General features: G+C 50.5%; 1 protein-coding gene across 1 annotated transcript in view; it reads right to left on the minus strand.

Annotated features, from left to right (window-relative positions):
* Positions 1-3842: 3842 nt before the first annotated feature.
* The window catches only part of HRAS (HRas proto-oncogene, GTPase), a 46833-nt gene continuing 24684 nt past the window's right edge, over positions 3843-25991 (minus strand). The window contains exons 2-6 of the mRNA XM_074585576.1: positions 14378-14531; positions 9617-9795; positions 7146-7305; positions 6311-6435; positions 3843-4191 (exon numbers count right to left, since the gene is read on the minus strand). Of these exons, the coding sequence (XP_074441677.1) occupies positions 6316-6435; positions 7146-7305; positions 9617-9795; positions 14378-14488 (570 nt within the window). The 5' untranslated portion in view covers positions 14489-14531 and the 3' untranslated portion in view covers positions 3843-4191; positions 6311-6315. The remainder of the gene's footprint in view (positions 4192-6310; positions 6436-7145; positions 7306-9616; positions 9796-14377; positions 14532-25991) is intronic.

The raw sequence follows: 25991 nt of genomic DNA on the forward strand, positions 1-25991 counted from the left end.
AGTACGATGCTGCCTGAAGCCTTCTCAGAGGTGGCGTTCACACTTGCCTGAGATCCATGGCACAGCACCAAGTTCAGTCCAGCCTTGCCATGACCAGCTGAAGAGATCCCGGCAGCCAAACATGAGCTGATGTGCCCAAACACAGGAAAGAAGCTTACCTCTATGGACTTCTGCAGCTTCCAGCTATGCAACTGGAGCGGCTCTTCAGAATAACTGCACGTTCTGCTCACCTAAGCTTGTACCAGAGAAGCAGAACTGAGATGGGCAAGAAACCCCTTGTCATAATGGAAAGAACTGCAGTACCTGAAAATCACATCTTCCAGTCCAGGTACTTATAGAACAAATGTGCCTTAAATAACTATGGGGAAAATCAACTAAATCTACTCCAAACCCAGCAATTCCTTCTCCAAACCTACATTCACTCCAACGAAACTGCAACCCTGGTGTTACTTTCAGACTCAAGAAGTTCAGCTAGCAAGCAGAGAACACATCGTGACCTCATATACTGACATCCTGCCTGTCATGACCAGCAAGTTGCTATCCTGGACCTAAATTACCAGCACCAAGTCAGCAAGTCAAAATGCCAAGTCCAAAGTAACAGCTCCACCTGAGAGGAGCGATACAATCTGGGTTTTGCCTACCCCAAAGATCAGATCAGAGCTGACATATCTTACTGCACACTGAAGAGCTGTCGTGATTCTCCTGAAGCCAACCTCACGGAATCAAGATGTGGTACTACATTAATACATGATTAAGATGATTTCTGGGGAAGAGCTATAGTGTCAAGCTTTTAGCACCTCCTTTTGCTCCCAGCCTCCCTCCAACCTTCAGCATGGACTTGAACATCGACTTGAGTCAGGGTTCCTTGCGATCTTCTCATTACAGCAAAAAGCTAACCAGCTGTGCTTCTAGCTCCTGAGATGGCCATGTTACTGACCAGCATTGTTTGACAAAGGGTCCTGGCTGCCTCGCTTCTGATGGGTGCAATGCACAAAAGGAATGAGATTGGTCTGCCAACCTTCCAGGCTCAGACCACCAGCTATCAGATAGGTCCTCCTAAGATGCTTGCAGCCTCCAGTTCCAGCTCCTACCTGCCTACTGGCCTTCTGAAGTGCTGTCCTGTCAGGACAGAGCAGTGTCCTACCATGTGCACCGAGATGAAGGTGTACCCTGGGTTCTGAAGAACTTTAAGGTCCGTTTGCAGAACTCTGGTGACTCCTCGCACATCTATGTCTGCTTTAGCCATACATAAAACACGAGTATAACCAGCCACCCCAGAAAAGAGACTGTCAATATCTGGTACCACTTGAGATGTACAACAGATCAAAACTGTGAAGTTTCAACTAGACTTTTCCACCGTGAAGAAAAGTCTGTCTGGTGCCTCGTGGTGTGCTGCAAAACACGGACACCAACTACTGAACCGCTGACGAAACAGCTTGTTTTCAGCACCCTTCAGTGCAACAGCCACGAGGAGCGGCCCAAGGAAGCAACAGTATTTTGCAACTAGAAAACCCTCAAACAAGTTACCATAACAACATGGGACTTGACCAGACCCAGAGCTTTTCTGAGCAAGCTGGAAAACCTCACGCTGAGGGACGCAGACATGTCTCTAAAAGGGAGATGCTCATTTTTTGGCTTCCTGCTCCTGACCAACCTGCTGAAGGACTTTGTATTGTGGCCAGTGCTGCTCCAGGACACCCCTGCCAAGACGTGCCAGCCTCTTGCAACTGCAGCTGCTGCCTGTCCTGCGAAGACACCTGACCCCTGGTACTCCCTAGAGCTCCTCAGCTTGCTTGACCATGGCTCCTGGTCCTTGACTGTGTCTTCTGGCTCCCAACCAGAAGATACTCTCAGTAGTTAGAGCCATCCAGAGTCCAGTCCTTGAGAGAGCCCTAAACACTCAATGTTAGAGCCCCAAACACACCAAGGGCCTGGTGAAGGATGGGATAAGCTCTGTTGCAGAAAAAGAGCACCAGGTTCCTAGTGTAGTAACACCACCAAGCAAGGGCTCCCACATTAACCCACCCACTAACTGTTAAGGCTTTTAGTCATCTTCTAGAAGGATGAAGTAGCCCTGCCCTCTGCCCTGTGGTTGCAGGGCACACAAGCTACCAACTTAGGAACAAAACCCGTACTTCCAGGCTTCACACTTGAAACAACTTAAGTTGGGAGGTTTTCTGGGAGCCTCTGGTCCAGCCCCACGCATGCAGAATCATAGAATTGCCGAGGTTGGAAGGGACCTTTCAGATCATCTAGTCCAACCATCAACCTAACTCTGACACAAAACCACCACTAAAACCATATCGCTAAGCGGACGCAACACCAAACTCAGCATCTTCGGCACTTCTCCAGCACGGGGACAGGCGCTGCTGGAAACAGCACACCCAGGTAAAGGCAGGCCAGCTCTTCCCTTGGGTAACTGCTCCCACTCAAGCTGGGATCAGCCCTTCTTCTGCAGAACTGGGTGCCAGGCAGCTGCAGCCAGGGTGGGGGCTGTGCCCCACAGCAGTTCGGTACAAAAAGCAAGCCATTAGCACAAGTCCTCTCTTGCCCGGGCCAAAAGCAAAGGCAGCAACTCCAAGCAGTGCTGGCGTTTAATTCTGCTGCTGCCTGGCATGACAGAGGACGAGGAAGAGGACAGGAGGCTGCCCACATGGATGCTGGGAACCCCTGGGTGAGCTGTGGCTTTGTGCCAGGGCTGACCCGGGTTTCCGTACGGGTTTTGCCGTGTGAGGGATGTGACTCATGCGCTGCCCTCGCCGCTCCCAAACCCTGCCGGCCTCGGCTGCCGAACCCAGCGCCTTTTCAGGCCTGGGCTAGCCCGTGCAGAACGGCTCCCGGCCACTCTCGGCTGGATCACCTCCCCACTTTGATGCTCTTAATTCTGGATGCCAGCTAAATGAGCCTGTGCAATAGCTTGGGAAAGGGAAAGGCGTCAAGCAGCCCGCTGCATTCAGTGCAATGCCTTGTCTTGGCTCTGCAAGTGAAAGGCACGGGAGAGAAAAGCCAGTCAGACTCCAGGCAAAAATCCCAAAGGAGCAGGGCTGAGCGAATTCAGGCTTCCCAACAGATTAGCCCTTATCCAAAACACTCTAACCCACTCTAAACCCGAGGACTGGAAGTCTGAATCCTTTAGTCTTAGTTGTTAGGATAGCCAGACAGCTGTCTGCAGTGCAGGAGAGCCCTTCTGCTACATGCTCACCAGTAATTAAGCTGTGCACAGGGCAGACGAGGATTTGCATACCATTATACACTGCTGACAGACTGGAGCATCCAAGGTGTATGCGCTATGCGGGTGTTAGCGTTAGCTAGGTGCTGGAGGGGAGCAGAAAGGCCTAATTCTACCCTCTGGAGCACATAAACATTTGGGAGGTGCTGTGCCAGAAAGAGCTGCCTAGAAAAAAATCAAGGAAGCAACAAACTGGCACCAGCTGAGGCGAACCCAGCTCTCAGATCTCCTCCCCGATGCTTCTTCCCTTCCAGGCATCGCATCTGAGGCCATAAAAAAAATCCCACAAGGACTAAATTGAAGGCAAAGCGCCCACGGGAGCGCCAAGAACAGGCTTGGACTAGTCGCACTCTTCCACCCCACCAAAACTTGGGGCCAGCAAAGATTTTCAGGCGGGCTGGGGAGGACGGGGACATGACGACGACTCGCTGGAGACAAAGAGAGCTCTTTCCCTGAAGGATACCCCACCCCAATCGCCTTCACGGTCTACAGCATGACCTCAGTCTGTGGAAAGTAAATCTCAGCGCCCTTCCCTCCCCACCGTCCCACCAGCGGTCCTCCTGGACCACCAGCAGCAGCACCCTCTGGAAGGAGGACACAGCCATCAAGACGGTTTGTCGAGACCATCAAATAATAATTTACTGTGATTCAATCTGTGGCTCTGTACAGTCGCCGGGGAGGGAGGAAGCCAAAGGAGGAGGGGATGGGGAAGGAGGGGGGGGGAGGGGGAAAAAAAAAAAAAAAAAAAAAAAAAAAGAAAAAAGTCATTTGCGGCAGGCTTGGGTGAAGTGCGAGATAGTCCTTGGAGGGGCTTCATGCTCCCCCTGTCCTCTTCCTCCTCCTCCTCTTCCTCTCCCCCTCCCCCTATACTCCTCCCCTGAATCCGTTTGCTTCTTCCTTCGCTTCACCTCTTGCCTTGCACTCTGCACAGTGGGAACCTCTCCAAGACACGGTCCAGTCAGCTGAAACCAGAAGAGGACACTCATTAGCACCCATTCGCTGTCAGAACCAGTGGGGCTGTTTCCATTACCCACCCCTCACATTTTGGGATAACCCTTCCAGTGACCACAGAGCAAAGGGCTATACAAGTTTTGGAGGTCTGGACCTAGCTCAGCAAAGCATCTGCACGTGTGCGGAAGGGAACAAGCACATGGTCTGTGGAGTGATGGGTGAGCCTCGGGCATCTCACCAGACCTTCTGCCTCTGCCCAAACCTTGTCGTCGGAAGGGGCGTTGTTTGGTGAGATCTTTCTCCCTCCTCCAGGGATGATGAGAACCACAAAGTGTGAGTCCAGGGCAAATACAGCCAAATCTCCCTGGCCACACACCCACCCCTCTCCTCCCCAAAACCCAGTGCGCCCTTGCCTTACTTCTCCTTTTTGTGCCCTGATGTTCCTCCCTTCTCTGCTCTTGGCCACTGCAGCTAGAGTAAGCTGGGATGTCTCATTTCCAGTCTCTGCCTGAGCAGAAAAAGATGTGGGCAGTTCACAGGGCATGCTCTCTTAACAGAGGGGAGTGTTTCCAAGAGACTCCTTCCCACTCCTTCTTGCCCCTCTTTTTGAAGGCACTGCCCATGCCGGTGCTGGCCACCAGGCTGTGACGAGGACTGGGATCCTGGCAGTCAGTCTAGGGGAGCAGACACATCCGCCAAGCCCATGCCGTCAGCTGTGAGCCAGAGCAGGAAACGAGCCCCGAGCTCACATCCCCATCCGGAGGAAAAGGTCCTGAACATCTGGAGGACCCAAACATCTGGAAAACCTCCCTTAGCAACGATAAGTGTGCTGGGCACAGCATTCAGCTTGTCCCCCAGGAGACCTTGCACGCCTCGGCTGGGAGCAGAGGGGTGGGGTGCTCGGGTGGTTTCTTTGCTCATAGGAAGCAAATGCTGCCAGCGTTTCTTTATATTTTTTTTTTTTTTCAGGGAAGAACTCTGCTGCGCTCACAGCCTTTGTCTCAAAAAGCAATGGAGGAACACCAGCTGCCCACCTCCACCTTCAGTGAGACCCTCTTAGCACCATCTCTGAACACGATGCGCTTCTCTTTAGGACTCCAGCAGTTGTGCAATGGGGGGAAGGGCCAGTTCAGGTGCTTGGAAGACTCCCCAAAAGATGCTAAGGGTAATGTTTGTGCAGGTTTTTCTCCCACACCCCAGTCCCAGATGTCCTTAGACGTACTTCTCCCCAGTGGACTCATCCCCCATTGCCTCTCTCTCCACTACTGCCATGGAAGGAGCTGGTTACACAGCCAGATGTTCCCAGGCGTTTGGCTTAAGGCCACCCAGCTCACACAGAGTCACCAAGAGCTCCTCCTCACTGCTATCCAGCAGGATTGCAATGATTTAAATAAACTCATCATTAAAAAAAAAAAAACCACCAAAGAAAAACCAACAACAAGGAAAGAAAAAGGAGAAAAACAGGCAAACGAACACGGACAATCAGAACGACACTGTTTCTGGCTCCAGCACGCACAATTCATAAAAGCGAAACAGCCCCCTTATGGCTAGTTCTCAACACTGCATCAGTTCCAAATATCCCAGGGGAATAATAATGGGGAAAACTCTTCTGAGGAACACAAGACTTTCACGGTGAGAACAGGTCTGTTCTGAAGCTTTAGGACAAGGCAATTTGCACGAGTGCATTCGGAGGCAACGCGCTCACCCTGCTCTTCGTCTGAACTCTTCCTAGGGCCAGCCTGGTGAATGCGCGGCGAGCCGCACACCTGCAACACCAGCTTAACTCCTCTTTCAGAGGGGTGGCATGGGAAGGAGTTTTCCCAGGAAAAGTATGACAAAGCACGTATTTTTTTTTTATTTCAGTTCTGTAGAATTTTGTTCTAAAAAATGAGGAGAAAAAACAAACAACCCTTTCCTCCTACACACTTCCTCAAGAAAGGGGGAATTTTGACTTACCTATGTTTTCACAGAAAAATGCTATTTCAGTCAAAAATGTGTTTCATTAAAAAAAATATGCGTTGCTGGAATTGTTTGTGCTGCATTTCTTTGCAGACGAGTGCGTCTGCAGTCACCTCCTGCCCCACGTCTAATATACCACCACTGAACCCATCTCCTGCTTCCAAAACTCACCGTAGTCACGATATCACACATTTACAGTTCATGCAGCCGGGGCCGCTCTCATCTGGGGGATTCAGCTTGCGCAGCTTGTGCTGACGGATCTCCCGCACCAAGGTGTAGAAGGCATCTTCAACACCCTGGAAGAAAAGCATCACTTGAAGCAGCATCCCACTTCGAGAGGGGACAGTGGAGAGACGAGAGGGCTTTGCTCCCCAGCTAGGTGTCCCTAGCGCTGTCTTCCACCAGCGCGGGTTGCAGACTTAAAGGCATGAAACCAAGTTGGGAAGACTAACAGGGATCTTACTGTGGCCACCAAACAGCGAGCAAGTTCGAATGAGCAACCACAAGGCCAAGGATCTCTTAAGTCCTTGAGATTCATCAGCTTTCAGCAGCCTGAATGAGGTCTACCACTCAAGAAAAAAGCCACCACTAGACCACTGAAAGTATCAGTTGCTCCGCTTCCACCCTTGTGCTCCGGGAGCCCCACATGTTCCTTCCAGCACTGGTATAGTCTGCATGTAGGTCTGCCAAAATAGACCAGACAAAAGTCCCCTGAGCTTAGCTGACCTGCAGTGACTACGGGGGTTATTCCAGAGCCTTGGAGAAAGCCTTGTAGAAAGCATCTTCCCTTCACTGCTGCCAGAGCATGAATTGGCACTTAGGAACAGAGGCTCAAGCCCGGAGAGGGGAGGGAACATCCTGATGGAACATTTAGCCTTCAGGAAGCAAGTAACCCTGGCCCTTGCACCCATCTGTCTGCAAGGTGGTGTCTGCCCGTTCCTCCCTCTCCAGGACAGCACTGGAGAAGCGAAGAAAAAGAAGATTTTGTTTAAAACCCTCCTCCTACCTGTCTGGTTTTGGCAGACGTTTCTATGTAGGGGATGCCGTAACTCCGGGCCAGGTCCTGCGCTTGCCGGGTCTCAACTGTCCGAGCAGGTAGGTCACATTTATTTCCCACCAGCACCATGGGAACATCATCAGAGTCTTTCACCCTCTTGATCTGCTCCCTGTAAGAGTAAGAGGTGCCAAAATGAAGGGAGAAAAGGCATCAGCGGGCAGTTCCAGGACGCTCCCCACCAGCTACACTGCACTTCGTTCATGCCAAGTGCCTTGTGTTGGGCTTTCAAGAGAACATGAATGACCATGGCACATACATGAGTAAACAGCAAAATAGCTAGGGCACTTTTGGAAATGAAAACTAAACATACTTCTGCTCTTTAAATACAACTGTTTACAAAACACAACTCAAAATTATGACAATCTATATTAAGCTATGAGTTTAAGATAGTTTAAGTTAAATAAAAATGCATACTTAAACAGTTACCTGTGTTATTTCCAAGATTTTGGATCGAGTAATCCCCCTGAATGGGGATAAAAAAAAAAGGAAAAAAACCAAAAAAATCACCTGCAACCAGAATTTGCTGAGCTGATAAACCAGCTTTTGGCAGCCGTAACCTTTTCTGCAGATGCACAGGCAGAATTTGCTTCCTTTCAGTTTAGTTCAGGTCACTCAAAGTTGAGAAACCAACTGGGAAGCAAAAAAAAAGCTGTAATGCTTGCTTCTTCATTCCAACATCGGATTTAAAATTAGGTGGGCGAGGATGAGATCTACCACTTCTAAAAATCTTAAAGGCCATTATGACCGCAAACAATCCATTCAATTCCCTCCTGATAGATAACAACTTCCTTTGCCTAATAAATCACTTAACTTCAAATGCAAAACAGCTTTTCTTTTTTACTTGCTCATGCACCCAGAACATTTAACACGGTTTTATTTAACTAATAAAAGCATTAGTTAAAATGCTGATTTCTGCATTTTAATTGACTTCAAATTTCCATACAAAAGCAACTGGACATGTATCACACACACACAAAAAAAAAAAAAAAATCAATCATCATTTTTTAATGCAGTAGAACCTAGAAATGAAGTCTGACTATATGTACAATATGCCATAAAGCCACTTACATGTTCCATGTAACATCCTGATCAGCAAACGCAAGTACTAAATTTAGTGCACAGGCTACACTTAGCTGAAAAGAGATACCTCCTAATGGTTGCTAACCAGGGAGAGCCAGCGTTTCTCTGGGGAATGTTCTTTTAAAAGTGCAAACACAAAGAGCACAGACGAAATGAGATGAAAGCCAGTGATTTACATCATGATTAAAACTGAGGCTTGAAATCGAGCCATCCTGCGAGTGATTCACAGGGACCAGCCCCAGCACAAGGATGAATGCTGCTGAATCCCTCAGGTGCTTTAGGAAAATCCCATCCTTTGTCCTCCAGTTCAGTTAAAACAAGCCAAATTAGTCCAACCGTATAGTTATTACATGGAACAAGCCTGCTAGCTGAAGACTGAGATATCTTGACAGCTCGGAGCAGCGCCTCTGACTGCGGCACAAGGAAGGGCTGTGCCTGTGCTTGGAGCTACAGGATTAGCTGGGACCCAGGTTTATAATGAGGGCCTGAAGTACACGGTCCCTTGGTGTGCAGTGGACAGTGGGGATAAGCAAAGCCATCTCTTGCATCCTCTCCAAGTGCTTACCATCACAGCCAAGCCTCAAAAAAAGAAAAAAAAGGTGCAAAGCAGAGATCCCTCCCTAAGCTAGCACTGGGGTAACCGGTGAACGTTCCTGCTGCGTTTATATCACCTCCTGGGCTCTCCAGCTCTGCAGGGGTGATGGCAGCAGAGGGGAGAAATGGGACGAGTAACCTGGTTGCAGCCGAAGCAGGACCGTGCCGGGATGGGGTCCCTGCTCTGCCACTGCCTGCCCAGTGGGCATGCTCCTGGGCAAGTCACCTCGATGGGGCTCTGACTCTCCTCCTGCTCCGTCTTTGCCCCGGTTGAAACCGAGCTCCAATGTGCCAGGACTGCCTCTCCCCGCACGCCTGAGGCCGGCAGACGGCAGCCTCGCCAGCAGCACTCCCTGCCCTTCCCAGCCTCCTCTCCCAGCTCCCAGGCCCAGCAGAAGCCGCTGAGATCGATTGCACTAACAAAGCAATTCCATTAATTAGGGAGGGAAGGGAGGGGGTCATAGAGGATCAGCTCTCTCTTTAGTCACCATAAACACTTAAACATTACATTACTGAGTCCCCAAAGGCCACAAGCAATCCCTTCGGATGGGTTTTATTGGAGTCTCTGACATTAGCCGTCTGCTCCTTCTCTTCCCTGGGGAATGGCCACTTGAGCTAATTGTCTTTGCTGGCAGCCAGTGCTTCTACCGCAGGGCCTGATCTAAAAGGGAGGGCAGGAGGGCGCAGCGGCAAGGCCTCCCTTTTGCACAGGACAAGAGGGAAGGGGCCCTTCCCAGGATACCGACCTGTACTGGTGAATATCTTCAAAGGACTTGGTGTTGTTGATGGCGAAGACACAGAGGAATCCTTCCCCCGTTCTCATGTACTGGTCTCTCATGGCACTGTACTCCTCTTGCCCTGCAGTATCCAAGATGTCTAACAAGCAGGTCTCTCCATCGATGACGACTTGTTTTCTGTAGGAATCCTGCAGGCCAGGAGAGGGAGAGAAAGGGCGGAGGATGCATTAAGGGAGGGCTCGGGTCGGGCCAAGCGCAGGGATGCAGCAAGTGCATCCCTGGGAAGATGCCAGGTCACGCTCTGCCGGGGTTTAGCTCCCATTAAATAGCTGATTTAAAAATGGGAGGGAAAGGAAAAAGAAGTAGTTAAAAAAAAAAAAAAGAAAGGAAAAAAGGATCAGCTGGGCAGGTTTCCCCTTCTCTGGCAGAGCCATGGAGAAGACAGCCCCTGGCTTGCTCTCCTCATTCCCAGCCCTGCCTCTGTCAGACCAGGGGCAGCTTTGTCTCCACCACACCACATAGCCCTTGACGACTATTTTCCCAAGCTTTATTTAGTCCCGACTAATCCCTTCTGCTGCCGCCCAGCCCAGGTGCTAGAAGGGGACACCCAGGAAAGGCAGCTCTGGCCGGCCAGGGCTTCTAGCCACTGCCTGTGATCTGCAGGGCTGGAAGGTGTTTAAGATCACCTGGAAATCCAGCACCTCCAATGCATCTCTGGTCGGGCACCGGAGGCGATATGCCACCAGTAAGGCTGCAAACTGGGCTTGACGGTAAACCTCTTCTTCAAACATGAGAGAAAAAAAAAATACCACGCTGTGAGGAGGGTGTTTCCCACAACCAGTCTGTGCCCAGAGGGCTCCAGGAGAGGTAAGGGACTATCCAGGCAGGTCCTTTGAAGTTGGGGGTTTTCCCTGCAGCAGAGGCAATTGCAACTTATCCCAGATGCGTGAAGGCCTGGAAATCACCCAGGGCATCCCTCAAAAGGTTTCATTTTCAAGGCAGGCTCCTCAAAGCACCGCTCCTCCCCACCATGCCTCTCCCCGTGTGCCCGGTCTCATCAGGGGATGCTGATGAACAGCTGCATCCCTCTCCAATAGTGGTCCCCTGGGTACGGTGCAGTATCCTCGACTCTCAGTAAGAGAAGGAAGCCAAAACCAAAGGTAAGAAAAAGGTGCAAGTCAGCAAAACGACCACGACAGCTCTTTGCAGCCACTCACAGAGGCTACGGCTGCAGTTTAAAATTAATTCAAAAGTCTGCTGCTCTTCCAACGACCACAACAATGTTATCAGATGAGCTTTGCAGGTCTGTAGACAAACAGCCGACGCAGCAAAGGTCACCGACAGGACCAGCAGCAGCACGGAAAGGGAATGGGGCCAATGCAGCCTCCACCCTTTGGTTCATTACTGCAACAACATCATCTACTGGGGCTAATTAAAGTCTTTCCTCACCTTGCAGAAAGGGCTACAAAATCAGAAGATGACATCTACTCCGCCACGACCTTCTGAGCCGTGCTTTCCCAAAAAGGGGAACTGATGACCCACCGGGAATAAGCGTGGAGTGATGGACTGGCTTCCAGCCAGCTGCTCTGAAGGCAACTGGATGGCTGCCCTGCAGGGATGCGCTCCCATTTCTAATCAATAATGTACCTGGAGCCTCCTTGGTGCAAGGCAGAAGAGCACTGGTTCCACCTCTGGGGTCCCAGTGCCTGGCAGGGATCGGCAAAGGGGACCCCAGTGCTCTGCTGGGCAGAGCATCCTCCCACCCCTCCACCCTGGCTTGTGGCCAGACAACCAGCCTCTCAGCACATGTGCTCACAATTAATCGTTAAATTCCCAAATACAGGAGGTCTCACCAGCAGACAGCACACCTATGGAGAGGCAATCCCACACCTTGGCTCAGCTCATCAACAGGCTGCTCACTAACGAAGCAAAGGCATTAGCAGTCTTGCAGAGAATGCTTTGCAACACGCTCCCCAAAGGAAGGGAACAAGCTTCCCCCACCCTTACGTTGCGCCCAGCTTCATCCGAATCCCTCCGGGATGCTCAGGATGGTAGCTCAGCCATCCCTGCCACGCTGCCAGGTGACCTGGCTGCCACTGCAGGGGTAGCTGCCACCAGCCTACGTGTCCAGGCACTGGCACCCTGCAGCCTCAATGCTCCTCTGTAGCCCCCCATGTCCTACTCCACCTTCTTGCACAAGGAAAAGTGGCCCAACCCAGCTGTGAAGTGCCAGGCAGCAAAAGCAATGTCCAGTTGGGGTTCAGACTCAGGATCCCCAGACGGATGCTGGGAGCACCCCATGTACGCTGGGGGACCACGCCAAGAGGTCTATTTGGTAAATGCTACGGTCAGAATATGACCAGAGGCTCAGGAAGCTCGTTAGTACCTGACTGCTAAAAGCTGGAAGACGAACCCAAGAATTTCTCAACACAGTCTGACTCTTTACTCCATCCCTGCTCACTCGCCGTGGGACACTGCCAGCAGCACACATTTCCTTGGTGCCTTGGCCCTCCCGTTCACAAAATAAAGGTCTTACGGGTCCTCGGCAGCCCAAGAACACACATGCAAGTGTGTGCTGTAACAGGTCAGTTGGCACTGAGTTACAGAGACAGGTATTTGCACTAGTCAATCAGGAGGGCGGGCAGGGGTCAGTCAGGGTCTCTGCCCCAGAGGGGGGACAAACTCACTTCTCCATCCCTCCTCGACTCATTTAAGTGATAGGTAAAGCCTTTGCCCCATGAACATATACTTTTTTTTACCCCCTCTTTTATCCTGCTCATTTCAGCATTGTTGTGCTGTTTGTTAGCTGGCTGAACAGTCAAGAGTCAGCTCCTGGGCACAATCCAAAGCAGCTTAGTCACAGCAGGGTGGTTTGTTGGTCACATTCAGATGGCTGGCAGGTAACTCTCTGTGCATCCTAAAATCCCCATAAAATGAAGCGTAAGTGACAGGAATCACCCTGGAATGAGTGAGAAGATGGCCGGGGTGGGAGGGGATGCGGGGCATGACCAAGGGAGCTGCAAAGGCATCAGGGCTGGTGGGATCTGCAGGTGGAAAAGCATCAGGGGTGAGAGGGGTGAAGAGCGGCTCATGGCTGCTTTAGGAAGAGAAGAGGAGGAGGAGAAGAGCAGAGTGGGGCTGGGGAGAGCAGGGGAGGAGAGCAGGCGTCTCCTGAGGCACAGGAGCGGGCAGGGTGAGGAGGGTGTGCTGGGAAATGCCATGCAAGGTTTACATTCCCCACTGCCTGTTTACATGGAGAAAATTCCCTGGAGGGTACGTACAGCAGGGAGGCAGCTAGAGACAAAAAAAATAGGATGCCAAAATCCAACACATCACTGGGTCACAGCTGCCTCTGCCCACCTTAAGGTCCAAGAGAGGATCCATCCATGCAGATGTCTCCCCAGGGCGGTTGCTCTCCATCAGCAGCTCTTTTGCCAAAAACCCGGAACAGGCTTCTAAGAAAAGCCTATGATGCTACTGGTGATGAGCACTTGAGGGAAGAGGAGCAGGGGAAGAAGGCAACGGCATCCATAAGCAAGGTGCAGCACCGAGAAACCCAGGAGCCCTTAAATTAAATTCCAGCCTCTGCCGCGGACTTTCTAGGTGACCTTGGCCAAATGATGTAATAGCACGTGCTTTTAAGTGCTTTCTCTCCTTCTCATCTGTAGGATTGTAAGACTATTTCAGCCTTTCTACCAGGCCTTGTCTTGCTAGTTTATTTAAGTTGTAAGCTCTTCAGGGTGGGGACTACACTTACAACACCTACCAGAATAGATTTCTGGTCCCAGCTGGGGCCTTTTAGCCATTATGATAATAATAACTGCAGCAACCACAGCTGCATTTATACACATCTGGTAGAGAATCCTTTAGGACTGCAGAGAGGAAGGTTATTGTCCAAGAGGCATGACAGAGCTGCAATTTGCCTTCCCAGGGTGGACTTACTCCTCATGCAGAGCCACAGCTGCTGCCCACATCTCCCCTGAATGAAGGTGTAAGTCATGCAGGGTGTAATTAGCATCTCGCTAGCAACGGTGAAAGCGGTCAGAGAATGGAGTATGTTTTTAAAAAGTAAAAGAGAAAACAATAGTGTAACGGAGATTGAAGACCAGACCCTGCCTCTGCACAGCCTGGAGGAGGACAGGGTCCCTGCCAGCTTCCCCAGGCAGGGTGCTGAGCTAGACAGGTCAGTGCTACCATTCACACCGACTATGAGACCCATACATCAACCTTTACCTCCTCAAGATGGAGCAGAGGCAACACTCTGAGAACCACAACAGTTCAGCTGCTCAACCTACAGGACACACATAATACTACCAAGCTCTGATAAAACCCATTTCAGCAGTAAATCTCAAAACATCCTGCGTGAGAAGTCAATATATTTACTCTGATTTCACAGGAGGAGAAATGGAAGCACAGGCACAAAATGGCTCTTCAATCCCAAGCCTTTAACCCCTCCCTACGCTGTTGTCTCATCAGAAAGGAGGACTTTTGTGCTACCTCGCAGGTCCTGCCCAGCTCTGCCTGCTTTTGCCTCCCTCACCATCTCTCTTCAGCAGACACCACTGTCCTTCTGCAGGAGGCACAAGTCGGTCATTGTGACCTCCAAACACGCACCTAGCAACTCAGAACAGCTCTGTGAAGCAGACGAATATCCCTGCTCAAGTTCAGGGACTTGAGACCAAGCCAAATACACTCTGGGTTGGAGGCAAAGTGGAGAAGAGCAAGAGGAAAACACACAGAGAGACAGACCCCATGCCCAGAGCCGCTTACCTCTATCGTGGGGTCATACTCGTCAACGAAATGGTTCTGAATGAGCTGTATTGTCAAAGCACTCTTTCCGACACCACCAGCTCCCACCACCACCAGCTTATATTCAGTCATCTTCCAGCCGACTCCAGCTCAGGAATTCCAGGAGCACCACCACCTGCAAGGAGAAATATGGCCACCATGTTAGTAGAGGGGGTCCCTCCCCATCACCGCCTGCTCTGCAGCAGGGCTGAGTGGTCAGCCCCCCCTTTTCTGCCAGGGAAGGCAGAAATCTGCAAAGCACAGCCTCATTCCTTGGGTACTGAGCGTTCCCAATGCCCTCTGCACATCCCAGGAGCACCCAAGTACTTACTGCAAGGTAGAGACAGCAAGGTCTGGGATCTGGCACATAACACAAGAGACACCTAATTCTGCAAAGCAGAGGTGAAGGGATGCGCCCCTTAAGGTTTTAATCACCTTTTAAGCTGCTTGACTTCGTAGGGATTGAGGATGGGACAAGGTAAACCCACTTCACCGCTATTCTGTATGGCAAAGAGACAGCCCTCACTCCTTGGGGTGAAAACCGGCAAGCCACCAATCAGGGATGCAACATGCATTTAACATAGGTTTATAAAATTGTCCGTGAAACTGCCACCACAGGGTATCCTGCTCCAGGACCACCCCGGCGAGCCTGGCCTGCAAACGGGGAGATGGTGGAATGGCCTGTGTGCCCCAAGGGTCAAAGGCTTTCTTGCCTTCTTCCCACCCAGCAGTCTGACCACCCTGGGAATCTGGCCAGAGAAAACTACACTTACTTTAGCCTGTCACTCCAAACTGTGCCTCCAGAATCCACTGTCTTTTTGCTTTTATGCTCTGGGTGTCTCAAATGTGAGATAGCCTCACCTAAAACCATGAAACCACGGCAGCATCCAGAGCTATTTAACCCAATACTCTCCGCTAGTAATGAAGGTTACTTTCAAACAGGCAAAATAATCCATCAAACTGAATATAAAACTATGTTTATCCTGTGATATGCTGCAATCCTTCAGCCTGACGGTCGGGATGCAAATTTCACACATTGCCCGAGCAAACCTCAAGAGCTAAGGGAGTGTTGCTGATAGGAAAACAAAAGTACAAGCTGTGTAAATCAAAAGTAAACCCTACAGTAACAGATTTAAGAGGTCTGGTTTTCCAGAAGTAGTCAGCACTGTCTCTAATTTGCCTTATCTCAAGCTAGCAATTCAAAAATCACTAGATAGATTTGAAAGCCTTGGCCAGTGTGGTTTGGATGTCAATGCCCACGGGAGCGGGGAAGAAGTTCCAGCCCTGCCAAATACACTGTTAGCACCATGTCTTCACCCTCAAGGCTGCATTAAACCTCAGACCACAGGGCTGGTTTGAGATGGTGGCACATCCACACCCTCTGCCCGTCCTCCAGCTACCAATGCCTCTCAGTGTGCTGTCCATCACAAAAGGGAGGATGACTGCGGAGGGTGCACCCCTGCTCCCATGAGATGAAGCTGGCATGCCCCATGGATGAGCAAGAGATGCTATGAAGAATCACAGAATCATAGAATGGTTAGAGTTGGAAGGGATCTTAAAGATCATCTAGTTCCAATGCCCCTGCCACGGGCAGGGACACCTCCCACTAGACCAGGCTGCTCAAAGCCCCATCCAGACTGGCCTCGAACACCTCCAGGGATGGGGCATCCACAATTTCCCTGGGCAACCTGTTCCAGTGTCTCACCACCCTCACAGTAAAGAATTTCTTCCTAATAGAATGGCATCCCTGCCCTCCAGGATGTCAACCACACCGCACAGCTTGGTGTCATCGGCAAATTTGATGAGGGTACACTCAATCCCACTGTCCACGTCTCTGACAAAGATGTCAAACAGCACCAGTGCCAGTACTGACCCCTGAGGAACGCCACTTGTCACTGGTCACCACTTCGACACCGATCCGTTGACTGCAACTCTTTGAGTGCAGCCATCCAGTCAATTCTTTATCCACCGAGTGTTCCATCCATCAAACCTGTGTCTCTCCAATTTACAGAAACGGATGTCATGTGGGATAGTGTCAAATGCCATGCACAAGTCCAGGTACATGACGTCAGTTCCTCTCCCCTTGTCCACCAACACTGTAAGCCCATCGTAGAATGCCACCAAATTAGTCAGGCACAATTAGCCCATAATGGAGCCATGTTGGCTGTCACCAATCACTTCCTTATTTTCCATGTGCCTTAGCAGAATTTCCAGGAGGATCTGCTCCATGATCTTGCCAGGCACAGAGGTGAGACTGACTGGCCTGTAGTTCCCGGCTCATCCTTTTTTCCCTTTTTAAAAATTGGAGGTTCTGTTTCCCCTTTTCCAGTCAGTGGGACCTTCACCGGACTGTCATGACTTCTCAAATATAATGGATAGTGGCTTAGCAACTTCATCTGCCAGTTCCCTCAGGACCTGCAGATTAATCTCATCAGGTCCCATGGACTTGTGCACCTTCAGCTTCCTTAGATGGTCTTGAACCTGGTAGTCTCCTACAGCGGGCAGTTCCTCATTCTCCCAGTCCCTGTCTTTGCCTTCTGTCACTTGGGTGGTGTGGCTAGAGCCCTTGCCAGTGAAGACTGAGGCAAAAAAGTCATTGAGTCCCTCCAGCCTTGTCCATATCGCAGGTGACCAGGTCTCCCGTTTCCTTCCAGAGAGGGCCCACATTTTCCCTAGTCTTCCTTTTGTCAGCGACACACCTATAGAATTCTTTCTTGTTGCTCTTGACATTCTTGGCCAGATTTAATTCTACTGGGGCTTTAGCATTCCTAACCTGATCCCTGGCTGCTTGGAGGATTTCTCTGTATTCTTCCCAGGCTACCTGTCCTTTCTTCCACCCTCTGTAGGCTTCCTTTTTGAGTTTGAGTCTCTCCACTTTCTCCATGCAGGCCTTGGTGGTTTTGCTTTATTTCCTCTTTGTTGGAATGCATCGCACTTGAGCTTGGAGGAGGTGATCCTTCAATATTATCCGGCTTTCTTGGGCCCCTCTTCCCTCCCAGGCTTTATCCCACAGTACCCTATTAAGCACGTCCCTGAAGAGGCCAAAGTCTGCTCTCCTGAAGTCCAGGGCAGCGAGCTTGCTGTGCACCATCCTCACTGCCCTAAGGATCTTGAACTCCACCATCTCATGGTTACTGCAGACAACGCTGCCCTTGACCTTCACATTCCCCACCAGCCTCTCCTTGTTGGTGAGAACAAGGTCCAGCATGGCACCCCTCCTCATTGTCTCCTCCATCACTTGGAGGAGGACGTTATTATCGACACATTCCAGGAACTTCCTGGATTGCTTATGCCCTGCTGTGCTGTCCCTCCAACAGATATCATGGTGGTTGAAGTTCCCCATGAGGAACAGGGCTTGTGAACGTGAGGCTGCTCCTATTTGTCTACAGAGGGCCTCATCTGCTCAGTCTTTCTGGTCAGGTGGCCTGTAGCAGACCCCCACTGTAACATCACCTGTCCCTCCCTTTAATCCTGACCCATAAGCTCTAAAACGAGGTTGCTATCACAGAAGGTGCTAATTGTGAATGATGATTAGGGTTAGGAGGAGCAAATCACATTTCCGCAACACCGTGTACTTGCCATGGCCCTTCAGCAGGAGAAAATTCATTCCCACACACCTCCTCCCTTACATTTCTGCCCCAGCTCCGCTGAGAAAGAGGAACTTTAATTTGGGGAAGATTACAAAACCCCAAAAGTTTAAATAGAAATCCACCCTCATCGGACTACAAGCCCTGCCCACTGAAAGTCACCCCAGGGTCAGATACTCCTCCACAGGCATCATCTGCGAGCTCTGGGGAAGCCACCCGAAACACAGCAGGTAGCACAAAGACAAGCTCACGGTTGCCCTGGATGGTCACCATTCAACACAGGCTGCAACACCATTGCCGATGAGACACGCACACACCCCCTCCCCCTCCCCAGTCAGTTAAATCACTTTGCCCTCCTCTCCAGGCTCACCAGCCCTCTCCTGAAACCCTGGAAGCTGGTACAAACTGTGCCACCAAAAGCCACTCTAGACTCAGCCTGCATCTGATGCATTTGCTAACACAGCAAACATCTAATGGAAAGCAGGCCAGAACTTTCTGCTTTCAATCCCTACCTGACTGCAACCTTAAACCACTCAGACAGCTCAATCATCCACTCGAGCTGGGAGCAGTCAGACACAACCACCTCTTGCCAAAGCTCTTTTCTGAGCTGCTGGCTCAGTAGCGGGAAGGCAAACAAAGCTCACGCCATTCTCAGCATCCAGGATCCTGAAGAAGGGCAAGGGAGGGGGTGCAAAAGAGCAACCAGAGCATAAGCACGTTACCAAGGAAGACCTCTGGTTGCTGTGCCGTTCCTCACTGCTGGAGAAGCTGAAGGTCGTTAAACACAGTGTAAAAGCAGCGATGGTGGAGGAAATGAAATGCAAATAATGTGATACCCTAGGTCCATACCCAAAAGTGCCACTGCTTACCTAAAAAGCCTGATGTGCCTCTGTTCTGGCAGCCAAGGAAGAGATGCAGGTTGAAAGCAAGGCTACAGGAAACAACCTAAATGACCACACAAATTGACCATGCACACGTTGCTCTGCTCTGTCCCCCACATATATGGACTTCTCACACACACTACTTCTCAGGGACAAGAGAAATCCCCACCCCAGGCTTCTCATCTCTCTCAGATGGGAAGGGACTATTACCATGAGGGACGGTGACAGGCTGAAATGGGGACTGAGGAGCAAACACTGACTGACTGTCTCCATCGACACTGCTGGGGATCACTCCTGCAGCAAAACAGCTTCACAGCTGAACACAGAGGGGTCCTGCGGGTCTGAAGAAACTCTGCAAGCAGCTCCCATCTTGCATACAGAGCAGGGAGATCTGCAACCCCTTGCAAAACACACAGAGCTGCAAATAAAGGCCTGCAGTGGCTACGATGGACCTTGCTCTGCATCTGGTCCTGATGATGGAGCAGCTACCGTGATAACGCTCAAGGGGAACTGTACAACCGCACAGGTCTGTGGGCCTTCCTAAGGCAGTGAGAAAAGCCTAGACTCAATATGAGGAGGAGAAGACATGAGTCCTCGAGGAGGCAATCATCCCTCGAGACCACCCCAGTGTAAGGCACTGCTTGGCCCACAGCCCACACAGCCACACCAGCCTCCTGGTCCACACTGCAGCAGGAGGCCGTCACCCACGGCAGCTTAAGGGTCTTCCCGTGCTCCAGAACCCAGCTGAGCTCCACTGCGCAGCAGAGGGGCAACCACACACCAGCAAGCCCTGCACAACACCACCCCAGCCCACAGCTTTGAGCTCTGGCTCTTCCAGAGAAACACAAATCCCTGTCTCCCTACTCTGCACTCACCCAAGAGGTGGGGGAAAGGAGGGGAGCAAGAAAGTTATTCTTCCCCACCACTCACAGCCAGCACACAACAATTCACACACAAGAACTCTGCAACGTTGGTGTCTGCTCACTCACATCATACCTAGAAGGTGCTGGTGCCTCGGGTAACTCTTCACAGCTCTGCACGCCATCCTCGCCCCAGCAATGGCAGGGGAGATTCTGCAGCTTGCAGAGGATGGTGAGTCCAGCCCACCCAACTGTTTCATACCATCACCGCAAAACGTGTCCTAATGTAGAGCGGGAGTGTGGGGAATGATGGACAGCTCTGGGCACGAGAGCTGCCTGAATTAATGTGTGCTAAAATCACTGTTCAGACAAACTTGATTCCTTTCCCAGAGGATCCTCAATGCAAGCTCTTCACAGGCAGCATGCAGACCCAACTGCTCATCAGAGCACATGCAAATACCACAGGAGAGGGAGCCTGGCCAAAGGCTGCAGGGAAAGCGGGGATTTCCATATGGCCAGGCTCTGTCACAGAGCTGGACAGCTGGTCTTATCCCTAAATTGACCTTACCAACACCACCTCATAGCTCCTCATCACGCTCTTTGCTCCTGAACATGGGAAGAGCAAGGCTGCATGCACGGGTTTTGATGCAGAGGTGGCTGTTCCTCAACGCCACATGAACATCACCACTACTGCATGGTCTGGTTCAAAGAACAGACATCCCAAAGACAATGTTTCTGTCTTTCCAAAAAAACAGAGGCAGGGAAGGGAGAGTGGGACTCCTGACAGAGCGATGGTAACAGACACCCCAAGTTTTCACACTTAGTATGGGGACACACCGGACAGAGGTTTACAGCCTGTTGGTTGTTGTGAAAGCTTCTCCTGTAGTGAGGATTTCAAGAGGAAGAGTTTTTATTTCTCAGCAGCTAACGCAGAGCCCAGAGCTGACCACAAAATAACAGAGGGAAACATGAAAGCACAGACTCCCAGTCCCACGCTGAGCAGGAACAGCGTTTCTTCCATCCTCTGCAAGCTCTTCAAAATCTGAAAGCCTGATGTCTGGTGTTTTCCCTGACTATCCAAATTTATCACCTCTGCAGTACTCAACTGTCGCACCCTGCAAAACCCACGCAGGCCTGTTGAACAGACAGCTGAGCGAGACAGTGAGGAGGAGAGCCGTTCAGGAGCACCGTCCAGGAAGAGGAGGGCTGGGATCCATGTGCCAAGCCAACAGCCCCAGCGTGGAGCTGGACTGCTGCTGCTGTATTTCCTGACCTCGTGGATTTTCTCCTGTAGCGAAAGGGCTCCTGGCTCCCATTCAAAGCTGTCTAGGAAAGCCTCGCCGAGTGCTTCCGCCTGGCAGCAGCAGCTGCTCCCAGGCCAGTAGCTGGAGCCACGCAGCTTCAGCAAACAAGAAACATCTGCCAGCCTTGTGCAGGAAGCTAGGAGCACCCAGTGGGCATCAGCGTCTTTGTCTTGCAGGGAGGGGATGAAGGTGTAGGTGAGGGTAGAAGGCACATCTCCTTATCTTCTCCCCAGTCTGCACATGCGGGACAGCACAGAGGCTTTGCCCACAGAAGTGAGGACCAAGGTACTTGTCACAAGTTTTCGCAGGGCTAAGACCTAAAGCAGCTGTAGGCATCAAGGCTACAGGTGCTACCCAGAGGCTTAGCTGTGTCCTGCGAAGAACAACCTGATGTTCTTTATGGTCCCTCTTCTCCAGCACAGAGCTTTATCTGCAGGGGCAGAGGTGGTTTTGGGGACCTGACTGTGAAACCTCCAGAAATTCACTCAACAGAAGCAGAGATGAGGAACTCAAGGGGCTCAGCACCATCAGTATGTCCCATCACAGCATCACATTTTCAAGAAAAACTCAGGTGTCAAGTGAAAGGGATTTGCAGTGGATTTCCAATGCATTCACCATGAGGGAGGCTCTGACACCCTTCCAACAGGATCACTGAAGGAGCTTTTCTCCTGTCGCCTTCTTTCTCCCTCAGGATGGACACCAAGCAAACTAAACAAGCCAAGAGACAGATTTTTGCACAGCACTGCTGTACTGAGGCCAGCCACAACAGAAGTTTTACAACTTTTCATGACTGAACATTTACCCTCTACCTGTCCGTTGGGAGTCTCTGCATTTAAAAGGCATCAGAAGTCAGTTTCACCTCTGCAAATCTCTTTGGACACGTCTCAGATTGGGTGCCCTTTCCTCCAAAAGACCTGTCCATAGGATCCAAAGAGCCCTGAAGACCACCACTGTTGCAGTATTTGATTTTATTTCCCTTCAGCAGAAATGTCCTGCAGGCAGAAGTGGTCTGCAGTCCTCTAGAAGAACAACGCTCATCTCAGCCTTTTACTGGCAGTCCACCACACCCGCAAGTCAGGAATCCTACTCCATGATTTTAGAACATTGACACGGCAAACCCTGCTGGCTCGCCCCAGTGACTGTCCAGGCTCCTCCATTTGCTCACGCATAAGACTGTCACCAACGTCACAAAACGTAGCCTCTGGAGGGACTGAAGGAATCTCTCCAGCCGTGTGAAATGCCACCTTTTGTTTTCACTCAAGAGTTAAAATGCTGACGTTCTCCATAGCCCGCCCAGCCTGAAAGAGATTAGGGAAATGGGGCTGGCAAGCTGATGCTCTGTTACAAATCACAGCCCATCCACATTTTGATTTACTTGTTGCTTTTTAAATTAACAAGTGGGCTGCAAATCTAACCCAGCATGCTTGTTGTTGGCTTGCTGGCTGCGTACCCGCAAATTCAGACAATGCAGCCCACAGACGAAAAAAGAGAGAGGGATGCCAAAGATGGAATAAAAGTTGCAAATGGTGGCCCTACTTTGGAAAAACAACTTGGAGACAATAAACGTCTTCTAATAGGGGAAAAAAGAAAAAAGCCTAAGAGGAACAGAATGGCTTCTTCCAGCCCCTGCAAGCTCTTCAAGATCTGAAGGAAGAGGCAGCCTGTCCCAAGAGACTGAGCACAAAAATACTGCTTCAGAGGAAAAAAAGAAAAGGGGTAAGGAATGACATAATGTAGGAGGCTCAAAACACAGGCACACATTCAAGGAGAAACCTGGGAGGAAGAATAGCACAAAGCTGTGGGCAGGGTTGAGGCACAGGCAGGTCTGGAAGAGAGGGATTGTCTCTCCACAGCAGCCATAAACGTGTCCCAGCAGCAAGGTGCAAGCCATGGCTTTACACAAGGTCTTGAACAGGCACAGACGGGTCCTTGCACCAGGCCCAGCCCTTGCACAGTTTCCAGTTGAAGCACCTCAGGCAACACAACCCCTCTGCCAGAGACTACCCAACCACAAAGAGCTTGTGAAGTCCCTGCTCGTCTTCCCTCTCCGGAAGAGATGGAAGGACAAAGCAAAACAAGATAGTACCACCCTCACCAAAGTTGCTGTCGGTTTTCTGTTCCCTAGCTCCTGCTTCAGCCGTCTGATAGTTGAGTAAAAGACAAAGCTGCGCAATAACCAGCTGTTAGCAGTAAGCAGGTCAGGTCCAGCTATGCTGTTCTTGCTTTCCCTCTCAAACAATAAATATTCTAAATAAATTTCTTTGTTGCCAGCTTACTCTAAGAAAAGCATCTGGTAGGCAGCTATGCCTAAACCGCCCAAACAACATACACAAGTCAGTAATGCAAGAACCCCAAAGAACAAACCAGCTACCCAAGAGCTTTCCCTCTGTATGAAGGAATTGCTCCCCCAGCAAATACAGGCCACCAAAATTACTCTACATATCATAAAATTAGCAGGCCCCTTATCTCAAGAGCTTATAAACCAGGACTGCTCATGGCCATGTCTCCAGCATCATGGACGTGGCATGGGGAACAGCATGCTATCAGCAAGCTCTGGGAGGTGCTGGGACACGCTTGTGATTCATGGTGGGACCTTAACCTCCCACCATGAGCACTCTACCCTCCTCCCTGAAAGCAAGGAGTCTGTCCCACCATAGTCTCTGCAGAAGAACCAATCTTCCAAGCTAACTTCCACAGAAAGAAAGCATGCTGCTCTGCAGGTTACTTGCTGCCAGTCCATGGAAAGGTCTGAATAAAACAAGCAAGCAAATGATACATCCCACCCCACTGCTGAACATACACCTTTAAAAAAAATCACAACCACATGGAAGAAACCACCTTGGGTAGCACCCAAGTAACCAGCTGAAAACACCAGTTGTCTGAATCTGTCAGGGCCAGCGGTTTGAAGAAATGAAAGACAGTTTTTAAATTATGCCCATGATTTATGATCTAACACTTAAATGCTGTTTGAGACTCTAGATGAGCAAGAGTAGCCTGCATAAGGAAAGAAGAGACTGGAGTTTTGTCTGAAAGCCCGGTAAAGGTGGATGCATGAAGGCATAAACACACCGTGAAGCAGGCTGGGACAACAGGGGACAATTAAATAAAAAGTGAGCTCTTATCTTGCAGTCAGGACTTAGGACCTAGTGCTGACTCTGCCAACGCATGTGGGGGAGGAAAAGCTCTCACTGCCATGATGCAGAAGACTGCAAACTCCAGGGCTCCTCCGCTTTCATCTCCTCTCCAGCCTCCCAGGGCCAAGCAGGTGGTTCAGAGGCAGACGCTTCCCTGACTGGGCTGGCAGCTCTCCACCTCGCCCTGGAAGAGAGACTTCTCCCAGGCCTCCCAGCCTTTTTCAGAAAAACAAATGAAGAACATACTCTGTGCAACAGAGAGGCCAAGGCAGAGCTCAAGAGAAGAGGCAGCTTTTAACCCTCCTTTGCATTAAAATCCCATCTATAAATATGAATGGGATGGGTGAAAGGCAGCGCGATGTACCTTGAGCATACGAAGAGACAGGCAGCTACCCAGGAAAGTTTAAAAACAAGACCCACATTATACATGATAATAACTATAACTGCTAAAATGTGTGGTAGGCAACCACAAACCCAGGCCCTGTGCAACCTCTTGACTTGCTAGACTCGGTACAAAATTGTATTGATTTTCCCACAAGATATAACGCGCAACAAAGTAGAAACTTGTACCAGAGAAGTACCTAGCGCCAAGTATAACTGGATCTCTCTAATTACAGCTATTAACAGGCACAGAGAACATCAGGCTCTGGGGCAAATGGTGCCAGTAATGGGGTGGGATTACAAGAGAAGCCATCTCCCGGCTGTTTTTTTTTTTTAAGGTACCTGATGTCTTCTGCCTGGTCCACTTGGTGATGAAAGGAGCAGCTGCAGGCAAGCTGCCAGGGAAAGGTACAGCCTCTCCCAGGACCAAGCAGCCCTGCCATCACACTATGGCAGGTCGCAGCCGCCTGGCTCTCTGCTGCAACGGCATAAGAAGGGACAAATTCAGACCTCACTACCGAGCTGCAAGAGACAGAGCATGCAGTGCTAGAGCTAGGGTTGGTGGCCATGCACAAACAGAAGCGCCATCCTCCTCGTTGTACAGACAGGCAAGAGAATACAAACAAGCCAAGGAATGAGCCTAAAGTCATCGATGCATGGTAAAGCTAGGAACTAAGTTCAGGCAGCGTGACTTCCCATCCAGGGTCTTCTCATGAGACAAAAAGCTCCTAGTAGAGGTTTTGGACGGGAAAGCCGTTGGTGTCCTGCTGGGTCTTTGTGTTCAGCTGTCAGAGCTGGCAGCTCACCCCCAGCCCAGCTTCCCTGGGCAGAAACGGCTGGGGAGGCAGTGTACATCAAGCGGGAAAACCCAGAGTGCTGCAAGAGGCACCCTGCTCTCCAATGATCTTAATGAAATCACAACTGGGTCATGGCACAGGCAACCGGCAGAGGTGGATGCTCTAATGCACAGATAAGCAACAGGAGATGCAGGTAGGGCTGGGAAAAGAGGGGCAGGCTGAGCACCGCTGCTGTTTTCCCCACTCAAAGCCCAGCTATAAGAAAGTGGAAAGCCACTGGTACAAGGTGGCCTTGCACATCACTTAAGAAAAGGGCCAGTCCCAACCTGAGCACCACCAATGCATATCAGGCCAAAAAAAAAATGTACCCCATAGTCAAGAAATGCATTTCCCCTATGAGATTTCCATTATCCTTTCCCTCCCCATCCTCCCGTGTTCCTCCCAAACAACCGCTGACTAGGAAAAATTAGGAAGCTGGTTTCAGGAAAACACATCCAAGTCATTTTCACTGAGAAGAATTTACAATGGGAACAGGTCTGGCTGTTCAGCTTCCTGCTTGCTTCAAATCCTAACACATTTGTATTTTTACAGCAAACAAATGGATAAGAAAACTGGGCATTTGCAGCTGGGAAGGTTCAAGAATTGCTTTCAT

This window comes from Larus michahellis, chromosome 4 (genome assembly GCF_964199755.1).
Source record: "Larus michahellis chromosome 4, bLarMic1.1, whole genome shotgun sequence".
In the NCBI taxonomy this organism is placed as follows: domain Eukaryota; kingdom Metazoa; phylum Chordata; class Aves; order Charadriiformes; family Laridae; genus Larus; species Larus michahellis.